Source organism: Trachinotus anak, unplaced genomic scaffold (genome assembly GCF_046630095.1).
Source record: "Trachinotus anak isolate AG129_WGS33_773 ecotype Australia unplaced genomic scaffold, CSIRO_AGI_Tana_v1 ptg000009l, whole genome shotgun sequence".
Taxonomy (NCBI): Eukaryota; Metazoa; Chordata; class Actinopteri; order Carangiformes; family Carangidae; genus Trachinotus; species Trachinotus anak.
The window spans coordinates 6400995-6421275 of record NW_027273860.1 but is presented as its reverse complement, the minus strand read 5'-3'; the positions used below and the strand labels follow the sequence as shown (position 1 = coordinate 6421275).

Below are 20281 nucleotides of genomic sequence, written 5' to 3'. Positions count from 1 at the left end.
ATCAGCCCAGTCAGGATCAGTGTTTACAGCAATCTCATGCGTTGTCCTCAGGAAATGTGTGCGATTGCTTTAAGTTTGTTTTAAAACTTGTTTTAAAATTCTGTATATTTTTTTTCCCCTCCGTGTGTCTCTGCAGGCCTCCTGCGCTGGCGGGGAGTCCGGCTTTCTCCGACATCTCCCTCATCCGGATCTCGCCCCAGCGGACCCCCTCCGTGGGGGCGGAGTCGCCCTTTCACCCTCCGCACCCCTACATTAACCCATACATGGACTACATCCGCTCGCTCCACAGCAGCCCCTCCATCTCCGTTCTGTCAGTCCCCCGGGGCCTCAGCCCTGCAGATGGTGAAGTGAAACACACACCGTCACACAAAGCATGATGAACATACAGTATATACATGCTCCCAGCTGCATGCTCAGCACACACACACACACACACACACACATCTGCACTCAGCAGAGCAGAAATGAGCGACAAAGCGTCAGTAGCCCCTTAAAAATAATTGTTGGGATTGATCAGTGAGGTTCGATGGCTATTAGGAGGAATCTGGATTCTCTGTATCAGTGTAATTCCTGTCTGAGATCTGAGGAGGTCAGGTGAGAGGCAACCAGATCCATCTCTATTAAGACCCAGGGGTTGGTGAGATGTTATCTGAGTGAGGGAACGGGGGCATGGGAGTGTTATGAGTGTGCCACGATCCGTGTGGGTGGGTGTGAGGGTGGGGGGTTGCAGGTTGGATGGAGGCTAATCCTTTTGATCTGTGAGTCATGTCAGAGACCTCTGGAGGATGCATCAGTGAGCGGCAGGGTCACGTACAGTTACATCGTGCGCGCTGAGGGAGCGTCGGATTCAAGTTCAGGGTTGGGTGGCGGGGGGGGGGGGGTTGTTATGGTGTCCTACAGGGAGCATTTGTTTCCGGAGATGAACTGGGAAATCAATTAAAGTGGACACCAGAGCCAGGTCAATTATATGAAAAATGCGGATACAAAAGATCAATATTAGAAATGTAGGAGGAAAAGACACTTTTTTTGTTTGGCTTGACAGAAAATTTACAAGATTTGATAATATTGATGACTAATTAAGTCAAATATTAAGCAAAAATGTCTGCTTCTAGATTTACTTTTTTTAGGTTTTTTTTTTTTTAAGCTGTTGGTCTGACAAAACAAATAATCTGAGAAAAAGATAGAGATAGATTATTTTTTTACTTTTTTTTTTTTACTATTATAAACTAATAATTAATTAGTTAATCACCAATGTAATCCAATGATTAATCAACACTGAAAAAATCCTTCGTTATGGCTCTCTCATTTAGTATTATAACCTGTTTTATTCAGCAGTATATGAAGGTAATTTAAGTAAAGGAAACACAGGTAAAACTCCTGGAAATGGTCTCACCATAAAAAGTAGCCTGATCGAAAAGCGTATTTGCCAAAAACCTGCGTTCACCATGAAGTTCTTGAAATGTTCTGATGACCCATTATGGCCCTCATGTCCTCGCCCATCCACCTTTCGGCACTTAAGCAGCAGAGACCCACTTTAGCTCCCCACCTCCTCTTGAAGTGTATTTCAGAAAGAGCAGATAGCAGGGGCATTTCCTCCCCACCAGCGCTCTCCACTTCCTCTCATCCAGGTCTGTTAAAAGCGGCGTCTTAAGTGAAGACCAAGAGTCTTCGCTCCCTCACTCAACCACTCTCCTGCACGCCACAGCACAGCTGTGTGCGAACAGGAAGTACACACTCTCTACCCTCCAATTTTCCATTACCACAACATAATGTGCACCAGTCTCAGCTTGCCTTAAATCAAAATAGTTTCTCCAACCTACCACATGATCCCCTTTCAGTTCATAATGCTGTGAATTGTGAATGAGGCACCTAATTACTCCTTTAATCAATCCGGTGATTAATTAACCCATCAGCTTTTGTGTTGTTAGTATATCACCGCGCTTACAGGGAGCCTCCTTCTTCAATATGCAAAGATTTTTTTTTTCCTACCAAAAAGTACATTTGAATAATGATGAATTAATTAACAGAATCTAATGGAGATTTAAAGTGGGTGGGATTTAGTGCCACCCTCTTGCTGCCACACATTTGCTTTTTTTTTTTTTTTTTTTTCACTCCTCCCTCACAATATTCCTCTTCTCTATGTGAGATGAGGTTCAGAGGTAGGCTCGCCCCTGATCCTATTGTTGTGCCGAAGGAAGCACCTGGTGTCTCACCAAGTCCTGAGGCACTTCTCTTGCCTTCTCCACGTCGAGTGCCACACTGACAGCCTCCCCCTCCACCACCCCCCCTTTTTTTTTGCCCCCAGGATGGCACTCGGATGCCAGCGTTTCTGATTTAGAAATTCCGCAAACCCTTTTTCTGTGCGTGGATACTGAAAGGGCCACATTATGGTTGAATGCAAAAGCAAAGCTAAGGCGGAACAGGGGAGACAATTAAGAAACTCCCTCCTTCCAGTGAAGACATAATACCCAGATCGAATTAATTTAGAATTTTTTTCTTACATCCATTCAACCAATCATGGATGCATATTGCAGGCATACAGGCCAGCCTTAAGAGGAAATCTCCTCATACAGTGTTTCTTTATTTATTTTCTCTTTATTTCTTCAATTGGGGTTGAAAAAAAAAAGAACTGCTGCACTCTGTGGGTCTGAACCGATTCCATATTTGCATCCAAAACCACAGTGTTAGTCTTTTCCCTCTCTCTTTCTTAGAATATTTGCATAAGGAAGCCCACCGCCAGATGTTTATTTTTAGGCTACGGTTCAAGGACTTACAGCACTCTATAACTAAGGGAATGACTTGGGAGAGAGAGAGAGAGAGAGAGAGAGAGAGAAATGAAGTGGAGGCAGAATGGTTTGCTGAATCTTTATGTATGCAGATATATCTGGGCAGATTTAGGCCTTTTGTTTTTCCTATAGAGTTTAAAGGAGCAGAGTCGAGGAGCAGGTTGCATATCTGCAGACTGCAGCCCTGATGCTCACAACACACAAGCACCGTCTCTGGCAGAAGATGTGTCGGCCCACATACTCTTACCACACACACACACACACATATATATATATAAATATATATACAGAGACATGTGCGCTCTGTCCAAGTGATCAAGGAGAGAAAAGGCTGTTTAAGAATTGTATTGTAAGATGATCGGTTATGCTGTGCTCGGCATGAATGCATCAATCAAACACTAATGCACGCTCACTGTAATCTCTGAGCAAGCATCCGGTAATCCCCAGTGAGGCTCTCCATTTCAGGTGATGCTCCCTGTGCAGCTGTTTTGCTTAACTTGATGGTGTTGCTAATGTGCTCATTACTGTTCTGCTGAGCTGATTATCATCTAATGTAAATGAATGCAGCTTTATAGTGCAGTGCAGGTGCACTCCCTGTCAGCTTTTACTCACCACCTAATAATTTTTCTCCTGCCCATGTTGTTTCTCCACCATCTCTCCTTCCCATTTCTTCTAATACCTCCTCTCTAGTCACCATCTTCTAGCCATCTCCTGATCTGTCACCTTCACTTTTTTGGTTACCTTGTTTCCTCCTTGCTGACGCGCATCTTCCTCTCCTGCAGCCCCTCACACAGGTCTGACCACAGCTGAGTACTACCACCAGATGGCTCTGCTGGCGGGCCACCGTAGCCCGTACACGACCGACCTGCTCCCTTCTGTGGCGTCCTCGGCCGGCACCAGCAGCGCCAGCGCCCTGCACATGGAGTACCTGCAGGCAATGGAGAGTAAGTCTGCACTGATCCCACACACGACTCAGTACCCGCACAGACACTTCAGCCCGAATCAGGACTACAGTGCAGATCCAGGATCACAGGATGACATGAACATCAACTCCTTATTCCGCGAGGCATTCCATGGCCATGGGAGTTTTCAGCATTTACCGTAAAAATGCGAACGTCAAGTTTTCATCAGGTTGTTTGTTTGCACCTTAGTGGCAAATAAATAATCCAGAGATAGAGAAAAATTTTAACCCAATAAAGGAAAGTTTAATCCCTCTTCTAAAATATTCAAAATCATCAAATCTGGAGATACATGGCTTTTAGCAGACAATCAGCTTCATTAAGCATGGATTTGCAGATCAGACAGGTTACATGTGGTTGAAAGGTGAATGTTTTTTACACATCTGTAGTGTTTCAGTAGCATTAAAATGATTATATTTCAGTCTGTGTCAGGTCCTGATTACATATTGAAAAGTGCAGCATTAGTCATTGAAATTACAGTATGTTTAATTAATAGTTTTAGATTCTGTAGACATCAGCCCTGCAGGTGAAAAGACACCTACCACATCTGTGCCTATTGGGACCACACCTTACAGTATTATGAGTGCATCCCTCCACATTATAGCATGGGTGGCCCCAGTGGGAATTCAACCCTTAAAACGCACTTTCACAATACACCTATCTCGTACTAAATATAGATCAAGCTGCAGCTCAACCACGGCGAGGAGGGACCTGCAACTTCACTTTGACATGATTTAAATGAGCTATTGTCTTAATGTGTTGGGCTCAGGACTGTGTGCAGAGGACTTATGCTAATGAGTTATTTTAAAGTGTAAATAGGAAATTAAACGCACACTGAATCTTAGAAAGGTCGGACAGCCTCACCCCGTTCCCTTTGATGAGAATGTATTTAGTCAGGCAGACGCCGCTTTCATGGAAATCCGGGGTGAAGTTCCCCCTATTCCTCCGCACAAACTAATTAAAACTAGCCAAACTTGTGCGGGTATCAGAAAATTAATTGCTATTAAGTGGGAATTGGAATGTCCCACCATTCATCACTGGAGAAATCCTTTCTTCTGTGTCACTTTTTAAGATTAATAGACTGAAACAAAACAATTAGGGCCAAATTTAAGTGGAGATGTGGTGCTCCTCACTTAAAAATCGCCTGTGATCATTGCTGGTAATAACTCATCATGTTTCAACAATGTGTGTTCCAACGCCTGAAAAATTAACACTTTAAAGCTTTGTTGGATATCAGTTAAAAAAAAAAAAAAAACATACAAAGAGCAGAGTCTATCAAGAGGCTTTCACTGATAATCTGGGCTACCATGGTATTGCGGCTATTTTAGTATTTTTCACATCAGTGTAATTACCTTCAGAGAGAGCTGTGCTAATGAAACAATGGGCCTGTCCTGCCTATTTGTGCTTTAATGGGCTATTGTCTACATTCTTACTGCCTAATTAGTGCCATAGCTCTCACAGATCATACACTTAAGTCTTTATTAGATAATTTAAATCTCCTTTATATTTTTTCTACTAATATAAAGTTGTTTTTCTTATTAACAGGTTTACTTTAACCTGATTAATTGTAGTTATTAATTAGATGGCAACTCTAGCATATATAAACATTTAATAAATACACAGATAATGAACAACAACATAGTAAAACACAGTCAATAATATGAAAAATGTCTTTATAGGTGAAGTAATAATTGCTGTACATTAAGAAACACTTACAGGAGTGTATAACTATATTAAAGTGCATTATAAACAGTTTGTGTAAACTGTAAATAAATACTAATAAACTATAAAATATACTTCTTTAACTTATAATTATAATCTTAACATCTCTTAAATCCAGTTTTATGTTGCCAAAAAAAAAAAAAAGTTGTGGGCAGTGTTATATAACACTCCAGTTGTCCTCCTTCTCAGGTGGCCCCCAGATGTGTCGGCGAGGGTTCAACCCCACTTTTGGTCCCAGCTTTTATAGCCAACGCCGTCCGTCCTGTCTGAACCCTCCCTGGCCGTGAGAATTAATGACGCGGCGCGTAACCGGCCAGTGTGTCCATAAATCAAGAGGAAATTAGAGGGACAGTCCTGCTACGATCCAGGACGCTCCTCTCTCTCTCCCCGGTTGGCCGATTTATCATTTGGGCTGTGCATTAATAAACACCGCTCCCTTGGGGCTTTGCAGTGTTGGGACGCTGGCCCTGCTCCGCAGCAATAACACCCCCCTCCCCTAATTCCCCACAAGTGGAGTCCGTCTCTCACGCTCATGTGGATTTGGCTTGTTTGAAAAATGTCAGGTGTGTCACATTTTGAACATAGAAAGTTGGATTTGTCTAAACAGGATAATAAATATATTAAATTTATGATTTGATTTGACTGAAATAGTGAGGAATCAGACATGTCGAGGAACGTCACATGACTAACTACCTTGTATTTAGCGATTATGTGTGCTTGGGGATTTGTAGGGGTATGTGTATGCTCACCCCTCCTCCCCAAAACCCCCTTCTCTAAGACACAAAAAGACAGATTTTCCATACAATGACAATGTAAAGGGGGTGTCGCTCTCCATACGGCTCCGTGCTGTACTTGAAACTCAGGACTACGTATGCCAGAACACCGCCGCTGCCGCTGCAGACGCATCCGCATCCACACACACACACACACACACACACACACACATCCACATCCACACACTCTGATTACCATGTGAATGGAGCGCTCTGTAATCGTTGGATGTGTCAAACGAGAGATGGAGCATTTACGTTTGGGAGATGGATGGATTGTGGGGGACGTAAATATGGAGGGGGGTTATCGGGGCTGCGTAAGCTGGTTTTGTTTGCCTTTATAAAATAACTCAAAATGTTTTATTTCCAAGTCTTGAGTCACAAAGTCATTGTGTCAGTTCATGCACAAAGCACGACATCCCCTCAGCGCTTTTTTCCCCTCCTTCCATCTCCCTCTGTTTTTCCCTGTCTTGTTTGTGACATCTCCATGTGAAAAGACAACAAAAGTCATGTTTTAATCTCTACCCGTGGCTCATTGTATGTGCACAGAGAATGGTTGTGCTGTTTCCGCCTTTTACCTTTTCAAACCCCCTTTTACTATTTCCAGTCAACACTGATTGCATTTGAATAACGAGTCAAATTGGACTTGATTAAATATTACCATACACAGTCAGAGCATTTCTCCAAAATAAAAGGCATGTTTTCTCATGGATGAAATGCAAGCAGTGCATCAAGTGACAGCCGAACACTCATACAGATGAGCCTTTTGTCTGATGATTGACAAAAATGTCATCTGTTAGGGTTAGATTAGGTTAGAGTTTGGATGAAGTCAAACAGAAAATCACATAGAAACCAGCAAATGCTCTTTTTTTTTTTGATCTGCAACTCATTTGTAGGAATTTAACTGAGGCACGTCTCCAGGAAACATGGACTGAGGGAGCAGATAATGACTCATGTACAGTTTTAAAGGCAATTTCAACCCCTCACTTCCCCCGCAGCCACTTGGCAGTCACTCTGCTCTCGTACCTTCCTCTAAAAAAAAAAAAAAATCTTCTTCTCTTCCTCATCCTGCAGGCTCTCGTTTCCCGAGCCCGAGGCTGCCATCACGGCCCAGCAGGAAGCGCCCCCTGCCCATCTCACCCCTCTCTGATCACAGCTTTGACCTGCAGACAATGATTCGCAACTCACCCAACTCTCTGGTCACCATGCTGAACAACTCGCGCTCCAGCTCCTCCACCAGCGGCTCCTACGGTCACCTCTCTGCTGGAGCCATCAGGTAGCACACTGTTTTGAAAATGATCTTGCGTAGAAATATATTTATTCTATGTGATACTTCCTTTACTATATAGATAGGTTTGTCGGTTTTATTCTGTGTATTACAAGCAACCGATTTTGAACCATTTCATAATGTTCATGCCATATTACAAACTGTGGGAATTGGAGGATGCAGTGTTACTGGAGTTTGAGCCATAGTAGAGAGTAAAATTAAGGATATTTCAGTCTTTTCCGCTTTGATTTGACCGTTCTTTTGTTTAAGTCTGAATATTTTGAGTGTCCCAGTTTTATAGAAGTGCAATATGAAATCACTGGATCATTCCTTTAACACTATAAAAAGTAACTATTATCCTGACAGGATGTCCTTCAGGAGCTTTGATTGACTGTGTCTCTTTCAAGGTGGTCGTTCAGGGACTCACAGGTGCCAATAATACATCCAGCAGCAGGATCTCCCCGCAGGGAGTGATGTTATCAATGATTTTCTAATATCGTTGATTGGTGTTTTTCACGAAGCACAGTTGTAGAGAAAAACCTACACGTCTCCCTCGGGATGGCACCATGATAATTGTATAAAACTGTTGTTACATTGCGTTCTGTAGCTTGTGTGAGAAGAAGAGGGTGAGAAGAGAAAAGAAACAGGGCAGCGAATAAGTGTACATGTGTATGTCGTCCACGTCAAACCCCCATGTGGGTGACGATCTCCCAGCCAGCAAGTCAGCCTGCCTCCCCGGCGGCTTGTGTCAGTCATCCGGTGCCCCTCATGGAAAACGTCACATACATCACGCCCTGGAACTGGAGGCGAGCAGAGGGAAGCAAATGAAAAGAGGAGAGAGGGGAAAAGGAAAGATCCATCGCCCCACCCACAGCCATTGATCAGCGATCTGTAAGGAGAACCTGATCAATCACGCTGCTTGCTCGGCCACTGTCCCGGTGACAGGACCCAAATAGCCAGAGCCAACAGACTGATGAGTGATATGACAAGCGGATGGGCCCCCAAATGTGTCTCGGCCCATTGATTTCCACTCGGCTCGTAATAAGATCAGCAGACATATGGGTCGTGGCCAGAGCGGAGCGTCAGTGCTCAGGATGAATGGAGGCCGCTGCTGTGGAGCCACACAGATCTGTGTTTATCTGGCGGTTCACCTGTGGTTATACAGACCCCAGAGGAAGTTCAGTGGCTTCTGGGATTTTTTTTTTTTTTTTTTTTTTTTTTTGTAAGGATCAACAAAGTTAGCTCAGGATGAAGGTAAATAAACTGAGGAAACAACTCTGTTGCTTGTACAGGAACATCATTCTTCTTTATTTGCAAGGCCATCGGACACACTCCAGATTGTTTATCATCTGTATCATTTGCCCAGTGGAAGAATGACATACTGCCTTACACAGACCACATGATAATTCACTGTGTGTTAACAAGCTGAACATTCATTGGCAGGGATTTGCCGGCAGCCCCATGGTTCCAGCATTACCACAACATCTCCTGTCAGATTGTCCTCAGGGATGAGGAGCTATCCAGAACAATCCATTTATTCACTCTTTCCCCCCCTTTTTTTTGCCTCATTTCCTTTGCAACTGATGTTTCAGTCAAGTTGTACTTCAGTTTTATGATTATTTTATAAACTCTTCTGTAACCGGTTTCTATGTCCCTCTTCCTTCTCTCTCTCCAGCCCGGCGTTAAGCTTCGCCTACCCTCCGACCCCAGTGGCTTTGCACGTGCACCAACAGCTGATTGGCCGCCAACCTGGCATTGTGGGCTCCGCCTTTGGCCACAGCCCTCCCCTCATCCACCCGACGCCGGCCTTCGCCACCCAGAGGCCTGTACCTGGCATCCCACCCTCTGGGCTCAGCGCCAGCGAGCACTCAGCCATCTCTAACGACTCCTCACAGGTGAGAGCGTCGGCGGGCTGCCTGTGCGATTCATCATCACAGGTAATAGATAGCGGCGTCGCATGCCAGCCACAGCCTGGCGAGATGTAGCGAGCTAACGTGGTACAGGCAGGACCCCCCCTCCACGTGCTCATCTCCTGGGAGTTTCCTCCTACTTGTGTTGTCTCTTGTTTTTAGACTGCCGAGCACGCCCCAGTACGCGCCTGCAGCAAACAACAAGGGGCTTGTTAGCATAGAATCCCACTGCTGACTCCATTAATCACTAGAGAGAGAACAAGGATATGGAGAGGGAATATTGACATGGATGGATGGATCCAACGGGACTTTTTCCTCTCCTTCCCCAACCCTTACTGTATGTGCGGGCCCACATTTGAAGCAAATATTCAGTCTTTATTACTGGTCTTTGAATTTTGTATTATCGCAAGTGGGGCCTCGTTCATTAGTGGGCGCACCAAAACTGCCTTTCCCTCCTTCTGAATAAACAGAGTCTTGCTTTGGAGCCACAGCTGAATCTTGTGTCTTTCAGGAAAGATAGATGTGTAACAAAAGCACAAACTAACAGGGTTGCCAGAGTGTCAATTTTCAGAAACAACAACAACAAAAAAAAAACACGTTTCCCTTCCCCTACCTCTAAAATCTACATGTTAATTCTTATAAGGTGAGCTCGGTATTTAACAAGAATTCCCCCAAGGGCAAATTAAAACCAGGGCCACAGTCGGGTCATCCATTGGTTCAGAGAATGGTTCATTGAATCCATGAGTATGTTTTAATTGCAATGATTAGGCTAGCTAATGTGATACATAGAATTGCATAGTTTTTCATTAGCATAGTTAAAGCTCCTGCCTGGGATGGATACAGAATCATTATAGTTCAACCTCAGTTGTTTTTCTGGTTGATTAAGGTGGTGATCAACTGACTTCTGAGCCTCGTGCAATATTAAAGGATTAAACAAGAAACATCAGGAAGTTTAAAAACTTCCTGATGTTTCAACACTGTGCCAATGGAGGCTCCAAATGGTGAAGTCTAAGTGGTCAAATATTTTCTGTCTCCGACTCCACAGACCAAACCAACGAGTGAATCTGCTGTGAGCAGCACAGGAGATCCCTTGCACCACAAACGCTCCAAGATGAAACCAGAGGAAGAGCTGCCGAGCCCGGGTGCAGTGAGCGTACAGGTGAGGATTGTCTCCATTCATGAACAATGTCAGCGTTTATATTTGGGTGCTCTGGTGGCTCACCTGAAGGCCTCAGCCCTTACCAGAGCAGCCTGGGTTCGAGTCCAACCTGATCCCCTTTGCTGCATGTTATCCCCTCTCTCTCTCCCCAACTTTCTTGTCTCTCTCTCACAGCAGAATAAAGGCAAAAATGCAAAAAAAATAAATAAAAAAATAAAAATAATAAACTAAAAACCTAAGAAAAGCATGTATTTTTGACTCCATAGACATTCTTCAGCTTTCTGGCAAAAAAAGTATCATACTGCAAACCGAATCCAAAAATTCACCAGCCTGTTTTTATTTTTAGATTTTTCCACTGGAATAAGAAGCCTATATAATAGCTGGTTACCTGCCAAAATGGCTGCAACAATGCACAAGCTTACCAGCCACAGTCTGTATTTATTTACCTGCATTTGGCCGTTTGTTGGTGTTAGTTTCCCACCCTGCTCTTATCAGTTTCAGTTTCCAAAGCAAAACAATCCATTGATCTTTGGGGACACTGGAAGGAAATTGTTTTTGCTTTTTTTTTTTTTTTTTTTTTTTAAGTGGCTGGAAAAATGAAAGAGAAATGTGATAACAGCAAGTGTTTGCATCTGCAGGAAAAACCCTGCGAGAGTCGATATTCCACCGCAGATGCAGCCTGAGGTGTGTGGTTGAAGCTGCAGGCTCTCCTGTGTTAGCCCACACCAGCTCTCTGCTGGGCTCAGCCACACTAAGTGTGACAGTGAAATATGTCTGGGCTAATAGAGCAACCTACAGCAGGAAGAGGGGGTTAGATTCCTCAAATACTCGCCCTCGTCCTGTCGTATAACAAACCCCCAAACACAGAGCGGGGCTTTCAGCGCTACATTTCCGCTCTCTACACTTTTCTCCCAGACAGCCAAACAAGGCCAGATTCACAGGGGCGCTGAGGCTGAGACCTGTGACCACATCATTTTTGGCTGTGCCTCTCATGTAAAGCAGGGAGGTAAAAAATGACTTCTATGACAGATTTGGACGCAGTGATGTTGGCGAGAGGAAGTCAGTTCCTTTAGCTTTTACGGCTTGGTGTTAAATCAGTTTATTGACATTAATGCTGTCACATTACATTGCTTGTTGCACTGTCTGCTGAGCTGGAACTTTTTCACTCTTTCAGGACCATCCTGATGGCATGACCCTGGTGAAGGAGGAAGGAGACAAGGATGAGAGCAAGCAGGAGCCAGAGGTGGTTTATGAGACAAACTGCCACTGGGAGAACTGTTGCCGCGAGTTTGACACGCAGGAGCAGCTAGTCCAAGTGAGTAACACACACACACACACACACACACACACACACACACACACACAGACGCTTCTTTTCTAAACTTTCACCCCAGTTATTCTCCAGGACCAATTTGTTGTAGGGAAACAGGGAGACACAACAGGGTGTGTACAGCTGTAAGATGAGTGAAAAGCTCACAAAACACACACCAAAATGAGTCTGTGCCGGGAGAGTTTTCACAGTAGCATCAACAGCAGCTGTACTGCTCTGGACAATGCCTCCTATCAGGCCACAACCCCTGCCTGCGTGTCTGTGCAGCAGCAGCCTACAGTCGAGTCAGAGCTGCAGGCATCGACTGATACTGGCGCTGGATTCCTGATTGGATCCAGGGACGGTGGTAATGGGCTCAAAAAGCTGGAGAGCACATCTCACAGCTGAACTGTGCTAACTGATTTGGTGGGTTAAGCCTCCCAGAGTCAGGGTGTGAGCTTTGTGGACTACACTGGACCGGCCCTCCTCCTGTCTGTTATCAGAACTCTCACACAGCCCGGGAGATGGATGGCTCTCATCACGCTGCGCCCGAGGGTTCACTGTTAAGCTAAATATTAATGACATTATGGTCGTATCACCCCCACTCTGGCTACTTACACTGATGCTATTAGCTCTGCTGCTCTCTCGCGGCCTGTGAACCGCTCGCCTGTTAGCCGACCAAGAGTGTGTGAGAGAGAGAGAGAGAGCGAGCAGGCTGAAGTTTTGAGAAATGGTGAAAATACACCAATATGATGCTGCGAACAAGGGATGCTGGAGTGCACCCGTGCACACACGCACATGTAACACACATCACCACACATCTGATAGAAAGATCCTCAGCTCTCCACAGCTGTCTATTCACCGTCTTGACATTGCAATCCTCAGCCGCGGTGGTAACCCCTATCTATAATTGATATCCTCAGCGCGGAATGGGCTGCCTCCCGTGTTTGAAGGGCTCGGCTCAAAGGTTGAGGATCTTGACAACTTCTTGCCCCTGTTTCAGGGGGCGGGATGAGTTAAGGTGGTGGGAGAGGAGGGCGAGGTCGGCTTTCTTAATCGAGGAAAGGCTCGCGCACATCCTCTCCTGTACTGTAGTCACACCAGGTGGCCATCCAAACAAAGCCGTGTCCTCTCATTCCTCCACATACACCACCCAGCAGCCTAACCTTGCCGAGCTGCACCCATTATCAGATTGTGCAGGCTAGGCACACACCAACAAAATCCGTATTAGCTAGTTTTCCATTTTTCCATCTTGGAATTGTTTTTCTTTTTTTTTTTTTTGTCCCTTTTTTTTCCAGCATTTGACTTTCTGATATTGCATTTTATTTCTCATTTTCTATGCACACGCAGATATGCAGAGAGATGCCAATAAAAGTCTTCGCCTACAGAATCCCTGCCCTCTAATTCAGCAGAGCGGACGAGAAAATGCTCTTATCTCTCCGCACCCCCACCCCCCTCAGTAATAGGATAAGTACAGTATTTGGACCACAGTGGCTCTCCTCTCACACTGGGAGGGGTTTGGGGGTGGGGGGATTTCCATATAACCAAACAATGGAGCGTCCCTTCCCCCTGTACTTGTCTTCTGAAATGGCTTTGGGGAAAAAAACATGATGAGAAAAAAAAAAAAAAAGCCAGCTTCTCCTTGGTTGGAACCATTTACCATTCACCACTTGCTTTTGCACAAAGTTGAAACAAGGATTCATACTCAGCAGTATTAGCCTTTAAACAATTTGTCTGCCATGTTGACAGTCATAAAAAAAGGCTTTCTGAAGTATTAAAAGTAGCGGCTGCACTGATTCCAGTATCCCACTTCCTTTGTGGCTGGCCTAATTTTAGAATTAAGCCTTCACACCACCCTCATCGCTTTCCACCTTGTTCAAAAGCACTCCTGCCGTGCTCTTGATGCATATTTTTACACTCTCAAACGTGCTCTCACCATGACACGCCGCGGCGTTCCTTTATCATCCGCGTTTAAGCGCTCTCGGTGCAGCCGATAAGATAAACATCAGATCTATGCAATTTAGCTCACTTATCTGGCCTACCCAGTCAGCAAAAGCGAGGCGGGTGTCAATTTTAGTTTTGCTGTATTTATTTCATTTTATTACATTTCAGCTCCATACCTCTCCATCTCCCTCTCCACTCAGCTCCAAATTCTCGTGCTTCCCCATTTTTGGGCATAAACCTCTCCCTCTTTCATTTTCTCTTTCATTTTCTCTCCCTCCCCTCTTTCCCCTCGGAGGGAGCACTTTTAAAGATAAGGCCTGGTGGCTTCTTTAATGTCTCTCTTCTGAAGTGGGCTTTTTTCACTCGGGTTTGTCGCCGGAGATGCCAACCCCACACTCCCATAATTCCCTAATATGGCCTTGCTCAACAATCTTTTATTATTTTCTCATTGATCTATTACTGATACTTCACCATGGAGAAAGCTGCGAGGCAGCTGTGCATTTCCACTGCTGTTGCACGGTGGAAAAAAATGAATGTGAGCCATACTGTCCTCTGCATGGCAAAGCATTTCCTCTCGGTAAAAAGTGGCTGTGGAGTCAATGGATATAGGAGGTGATCAAATTTAGATAAAAGCTGGTTGTTTTTTCATCACATAGATTATTGGATGAATTTGCATCATTAATTATTTTTCAGCCTTTTTTTGTAATTTTCTGTGATTATTTAGTTCAGGTTCTGTCCTGTCACTACAAGTCGCTTGCAAGCAGCAGATTTTGGAGGATGACTGTAAGTGTGTTTGTGTGTGTGTGTGATAGGGTTGGTGGTCTGCATGTGTGTGTTCTCGCAGCTCATCAGGCCTTCTCTACCCACCACAGTCTACCACTCTGTTCCAGGTCATCTGAATCGGTGGCGTTGTGATGTCCTTGTTCTTAGGTGGGGAGCGGGCTCTCCCCGGGTGCAGCCTTGCTGAGGCGGCTGCTGTGCGCCTCCCCGGTGTTGCAGGGAGATAAACGCGGGCGCAGTCTGAAGGCAGCCCCCCTCTCTGGCTGCTGGCACAGGCCTTTAATTGGTAAAATGCAGATTTTTTTTGATCAGGAGAAGGATTAGGCCCCTTATCTGTCTAGAGTATCTTACTCTAAGATGAAAAGACTGTGCTGAATTACACATGCCAATTCTAGCTCCCTGCCCCCTGCTCGCTCACGCTCTTACTCTCATCCACCCTCCTTCCCTTGCTCACTCACTCACTCAATCTTTCCCCCTTTTCCTCCCTCCTTCCCTCCCTCCCTCCCTCCCTCCTTTCCTTCTTTGCCTTTTTCATGCAGTTTTTTCCTCTCTCTTTACACAAAGCACTTCAGCAACTGACATCACAAAAGAGCATATGATTTATTAGGCAGTGTTTGATAAAGCTAAACGGTGTTGCGGGTCCCACAGCTTAGTGAAATTGCCTTGTAAACAGGCCCTCTTTTCATGCACGCTTGCATTCTAATGCATGAGGGCTATGTCCCAGAGAGGGTTTGATAAGGAGACATGGAGATGGATACTGAAGTGGGCAAAATGCTGGGAAATGGCAAAAACAAACACAGGGAAAAAAAAGATAGGATTCTGTGTATTAACAGTAACATGTGTAGAGATGTGTGGGTTTGACTTGGCATAGAGGGACAGAAAATAATTTTCAAATCAGAGGCTTTTATTTTTTAGAAAAATGAAAAAAAACCACTAATCCACGTATGAAATAGTTTGTGTTTTTTTTTATTGTTAATGTGTAGAGTGTTTTTGCAGCGGGGGTCTGGTTCAAGAAAATAGTGGTTGCACCTGTGTGTGTGTGTGTGTGTGTGTGTGTGTGTGTGTGTGTGTGCGCTCCTCTCATACGTCACAGACGGCTTCAGTGTCCCCTGTGTCCGTGTCGCTGGCGCTCCCAGTCGTGCGACTCCCTCCTAAATCCATCTTGGTGGCGTTTTTACAGTTGTTGGCCGATAAGCTGGCAGGGGGAAGATGAATAACCTGCCGTGCTGCCGCTATCAGCACCTGTTTGTCGATTTAGCCGGCCAACGGGGCCTGTCTGCTCAGCATGGAGATTATTGATTCAATAAGAATTGCCATTAGATCATGCCATTAGGTTTCTCGGCGGCCCCTCTCCCCGTGCTGTCTGTCCCCCTCTCTGTCAGCTCGGAGGCTCATGCATCACGCCCGTCAACGACCTCCTTCATTTGTACAAACAGGATGTGAGCGTGTATCCATCTGTGTGTGTGTGTGTGTGAGTGCGTGCATCGGTGCCAGCCGCCGGCGTGATCCAGCACCACTGCGCTCTCCCATCGCTCTCGGCCGGGGGATATTGAACGCTGCTCACAACAGACCGATCGCTTGCCACAGGGATTCCCTCACGGAGAGGGAGAAAAAGAGAAGACGAGTCAGGTTTTCTGAGGCTCTGACCGAGCTGGGGAGGAGATCAATCTTGGGGAAACTTCACTAACGTCTGTGGTCATCCAGTCCCCAATCATTTGCCCTGGAATTAGTCTTGTTTTGTCACTTTAAAATTAAAAAATGTCAAGTGAGAATAATGGAGGTCCTTTGCGGATATATTAGTGTCAGTCTCACTCTTTGCTTTTGCTGTTGCGCCCTGCTGTTACGGCGCTGACTCATTTGTTGACGCTCCTCCTTCACTGGGAAGTGAGTGCAGTGGTTTTGTAGTCAGAAAAGACTCGGGAGGGTCAAAATGTGTTGGAAAGATTAAAAGCAGGGTGGATTCTGGTGAATGTCTTGGTCATAGTTCTATGTGGGGTCATTATCTGGCCAGTGGGCAGGGAACTAAGAAGGTACAAAGATGCCATTGTCAGAGCAGTGTGATGCCCAGAGGGGGAACTGACCCTGGATACTTTATTTGCTTTGGTCTTGCATGTTTTATGGCTCAACAATCTTGCGCGCAAGTGCTCAAAGACGGCATGTTTTCCCCAGACATTTAAAGAGCATTCAAAGTCAAGTCTCTATTTATCTCCCTTCCTTCTCTCCTGTTGCCATCCGGCTCTCTTCATTCACCCCCAAGCTAAAAAGACTCTTCTCTGCTGCTCAGGAATGTAATAATACCGGTTTCTTTTGGTCAGGATATTGTGTCTGTCTCCCTGGGTTTAAATTGCTCTCGGAAAGGCACTTCAGAGGCCACCACACAGTGTTGTCTATGAAAGACAGCCAGATGTTGACTTCATCCCCAGAGGGTCTTTGGCTGCGTGTATTTTATTTTTTTTCTCTCTGCACCTCCTTCATTCCTTTGTAACATCCACCACTTAGCCCGTTTTACAAGACAGTTAGTGAGAGAAGACGAAGAAAAACGGGAAGAAAAGGAAGAGAGAAAAGGTGGCGCTCAGAGATATAATGCCTGGCTGGAGTTGTAAAGCCCCTGCATTTCAGATGCCTCGTCTGAACTTCTGATTTCTCACCCTATCTCCTCACCTCCCTCTCACCTCCCCTTCTTCCTAAGCCTCAGATGGGAAGTTGCCACGGCAGCACAACTGTCAGCACTTGTCATGGAGGGGCGAAGGCCCAATGTGATGTGAAGTGACAGGGTTTTATTTGAAAATCCTGTTCAGATCGGACACTGAGACTCACAAGTCTTGAGCCGTCTTCGCCCGTCTTTGTGCAGATTTCGACAGAGTGAGGGGGGGAAGAAAGAAAAGAGAACGGCTGCAAAGGACGGAAAGAGTTAAGAGAAATGAGATGGAAGAAATTAAAAGAACCGCATGCAAAAGAAAAAGGAAAATGGGAAAGACATCATTATATTTGTCTTTCTGCGGAGCAAAAGAATTCCCTCAAACCGATCAACAAATCAGTTAAAGGCAAAATGGCATAGCACTTACCTCATTCTCATGCACAGACCCAGCAAGAGCTCATAATAATGCTAATAATGCAGGAGCTGCTTTGAGTTAAAGTTCTCTCATCTTCCTTCCTAGCACATCAACAATGACCACATCCATGGGGAAAAGAAGGAGTTCGTGTGTCGGTGGGAGGAATGCTCTCGAGAGCAGAAGCCCTTCAAGGCACAGTACATGCTGGTGGTCCACATGCGCAGGCACACTGGGGAAAAACCACACAAGTGCACAGTAAGGAGACTCCTGTCTGCTCAGTTGACTTCATTTATTCGTAAGATGTTTTTTTTTACATGTCATTTTCCTCTACTCTCTCTTCCTGCAGTTTGAGGGCTGCGCCAAGGCCTACTCCCGTCTGGAAAACCTGAAGACTCACTTACGTTCCCACACCGGAGAGAAACCGTATGTGTGTGAGCATGAAGGCTGCAACAAGGCCTTCTCCAACGCCTCCGATCGGGCGAAACATCAGAATCGCACGCACTCGAATGAGGTACTGACAAACAGTTTCAGATGGTTACACTTCTTTCTCACTTTGCCGCCCGAATGAGGTGTTGACAAGCAACACGCCTCTCACATCTCGTCTTTCTCCTTTTCATTTTTAGAAACCGTATGTGTGTAAAATCCCAGGATGCACCAAACGCTACACAGACCCCAGCTCCTTACGCAAGCACGTGAAGACGGTGCACGGTCCGGAGGCGCACGTCACCAAGAAACAGCGTGGAGATTACCCACGCCCTCCGCCCCAGCCCCGGGAGCCAGGGGGCAACGGCCAGGGCCGGTCGCCAGGGCAACTGCCCCTGAGTGGGTATACAGACCAAAGGGAGTACAACCATGCTACCTCAAAGCAAGATGAATGTCTGCAGGTCAAGTCCATCAAGACAGAGAAGCCTATGGTAAGACTTGATTTCAGGTTTTATATCCATTTAGCTCCCTGACACTAACACCTTTAACACGATTTAGATTCCTTTAAGTCTCCTTTAGTACTTTTACTAGCAATTCACTTGAACATAATGATTTGAATATTTGAATGCTGTTGTGTGTGATTTAACATTGAACTTGGGGCACATTTAACGCTGGTCTTCTAATGAGCAAATGTTTTCTTCTGTTCAATGCTTCGGCATGCCTCTCTCTTTCTTTCTAAGGACAGTGGGTAATCAGGTGAGACAGGTGTCCCTTCACATTCTATTTGTGAAGTCTGGTCTTTATGTTCTTGACCATCGTTTTATTGTCTGTTTCTCATCCTATGACACCTGCATGACACCTTCACTCCAGGCTCACCAGATTTGTTGTCATTGTAGGTTTCCTTCATCCCTCACATTCATAAAAAAGATGATTCCTCTCATTCTATTGTACAGCACTTTTGATATTTAAAAGGCGATGTATGTCTGTGAGCAGTGGCCACTGCTTTTGGCAGAACTGTGAGCTGCTGAAAGTATGCCTGATACTGTCCAGGACTGCACTGTGCTGTGCAGCCAAATTCACTCAGTAGGAAACAGGATGAATACCCTCTAAACACTCTTAACACTTGATGCCAAAGAAGTGATTCCATTATTCCTCAGTGCAACATAGTTCCTGTAATTCAGTAAACAACCTAATTAGACACTAGACGCCAGTCTCATAAGAGGCCGTTATCCTATTTGCCTATCCTCTGAAAACAACCCAAAACATGATTTTCTCTCTTTTTTTTTTTTTTTTTTAGTGTCCTGAGTGGATCACAGGGGGAGGCATTACTCATGCCTCAATAATGCACAAGGCATTATCTACCAAACACCTCTTTTTTTCTAAAAGAGTGAAGATAGCAGTTGGTTTGGCTGACCAGCACAAACTGCAGTGATTATGCAAGAGGATTATATATCAACACATGAGTAAAATAATCTTCAGCACATTTTTATGAATAATTATCATTGTTGATAGGAAATGCATCCTTCAAAGCACTACATCGTATGATTGTTTGTGACATATGAGACTGTATATGACTTCCCTTGTCTTTGGTAAAGGAATCTTCATAATCGTCTGCTTTTCCTTTTTCCTTTTCTGTTTCTCCGCTCTTCTCCCAATCTTCTGCCGGTCTTGTCTTTCATTCCTGGCTTGTGTCTGTCAGACGTCTCAGCCAAGCCCTGGCGGTCAGTCTACATGCAGCAGTGACCAGTCCCCCGTCAGCACCTATCCCAGCAGTGGAGTCCAGCTTGCTGTGAGCGCCGGACGCTCGCCAGGGGAGGGGTTGGAGGAGGACGAGGAGAAAGAGGAAAACGAAGAGGAGGCAGAGGAGGAGTGTGAGGGTGAGCCAGCCCCCATTATGGACTCCACGGTCTCCACGGCAACCGCGGCCATGCTGACCCTGCAGGCGAGGCGAAGTGTTGGCCGCCCCCTGCGCTGGATGGAGCACATCAAGATGGAGCGGCTGAAGCAGGTGAATGGAGCGCTGCCCAGGCTGGGGCCCCTGTCCCCTACACCGCCCCCCAAAGCTTCCACATTACCCAACATCCTGGGGAAGGGTAAGATTAACTTTTTAAACTTTTTTTCAGTTTCATTTGGTTGGAAAATCTTTGAATTTGAGAGCCAAGTGGGTTTTGGGAAACCTTTTACAAATGCGTGTAAAAT

At 45.4% G+C, this 20281-nt stretch overlaps 1 protein-coding gene across 2 annotated transcripts in view; it reads left to right on the top strand.

Moving 5' to 3' along the window:
- Positions 1-20281, top strand: part of gli3 (GLI family zinc finger 3) — a 92558-nt gene that overhangs the window by 67603 nt on the left and 4674 nt on the right. For both annotated transcript variants that reach the window (XM_071484797.1, XM_071484796.1), the window contains exons 5-14: positions 137-342; positions 3569-3730; positions 7312-7513; positions 9180-9399; positions 10460-10573; positions 11748-11888; positions 17765-17914; positions 18006-18170; positions 18283-18573; positions 19782-20175. In XM_071484797.1, coding sequence (XP_071340898.1) covers positions 137-342; positions 3569-3730; positions 7312-7513; positions 9180-9399; positions 10460-10573; positions 11748-11888; positions 17765-17914; positions 18006-18170; positions 18283-18573; positions 19782-20175 — 2045 coding nt within the window. The remainder of the gene's footprint in view (positions 1-136; positions 343-3568; positions 3731-7311; positions 7514-9179; positions 9400-10459; positions 10574-11747; positions 11889-17764; positions 17915-18005; positions 18171-18282; positions 18574-19781; positions 20176-20281) is intronic.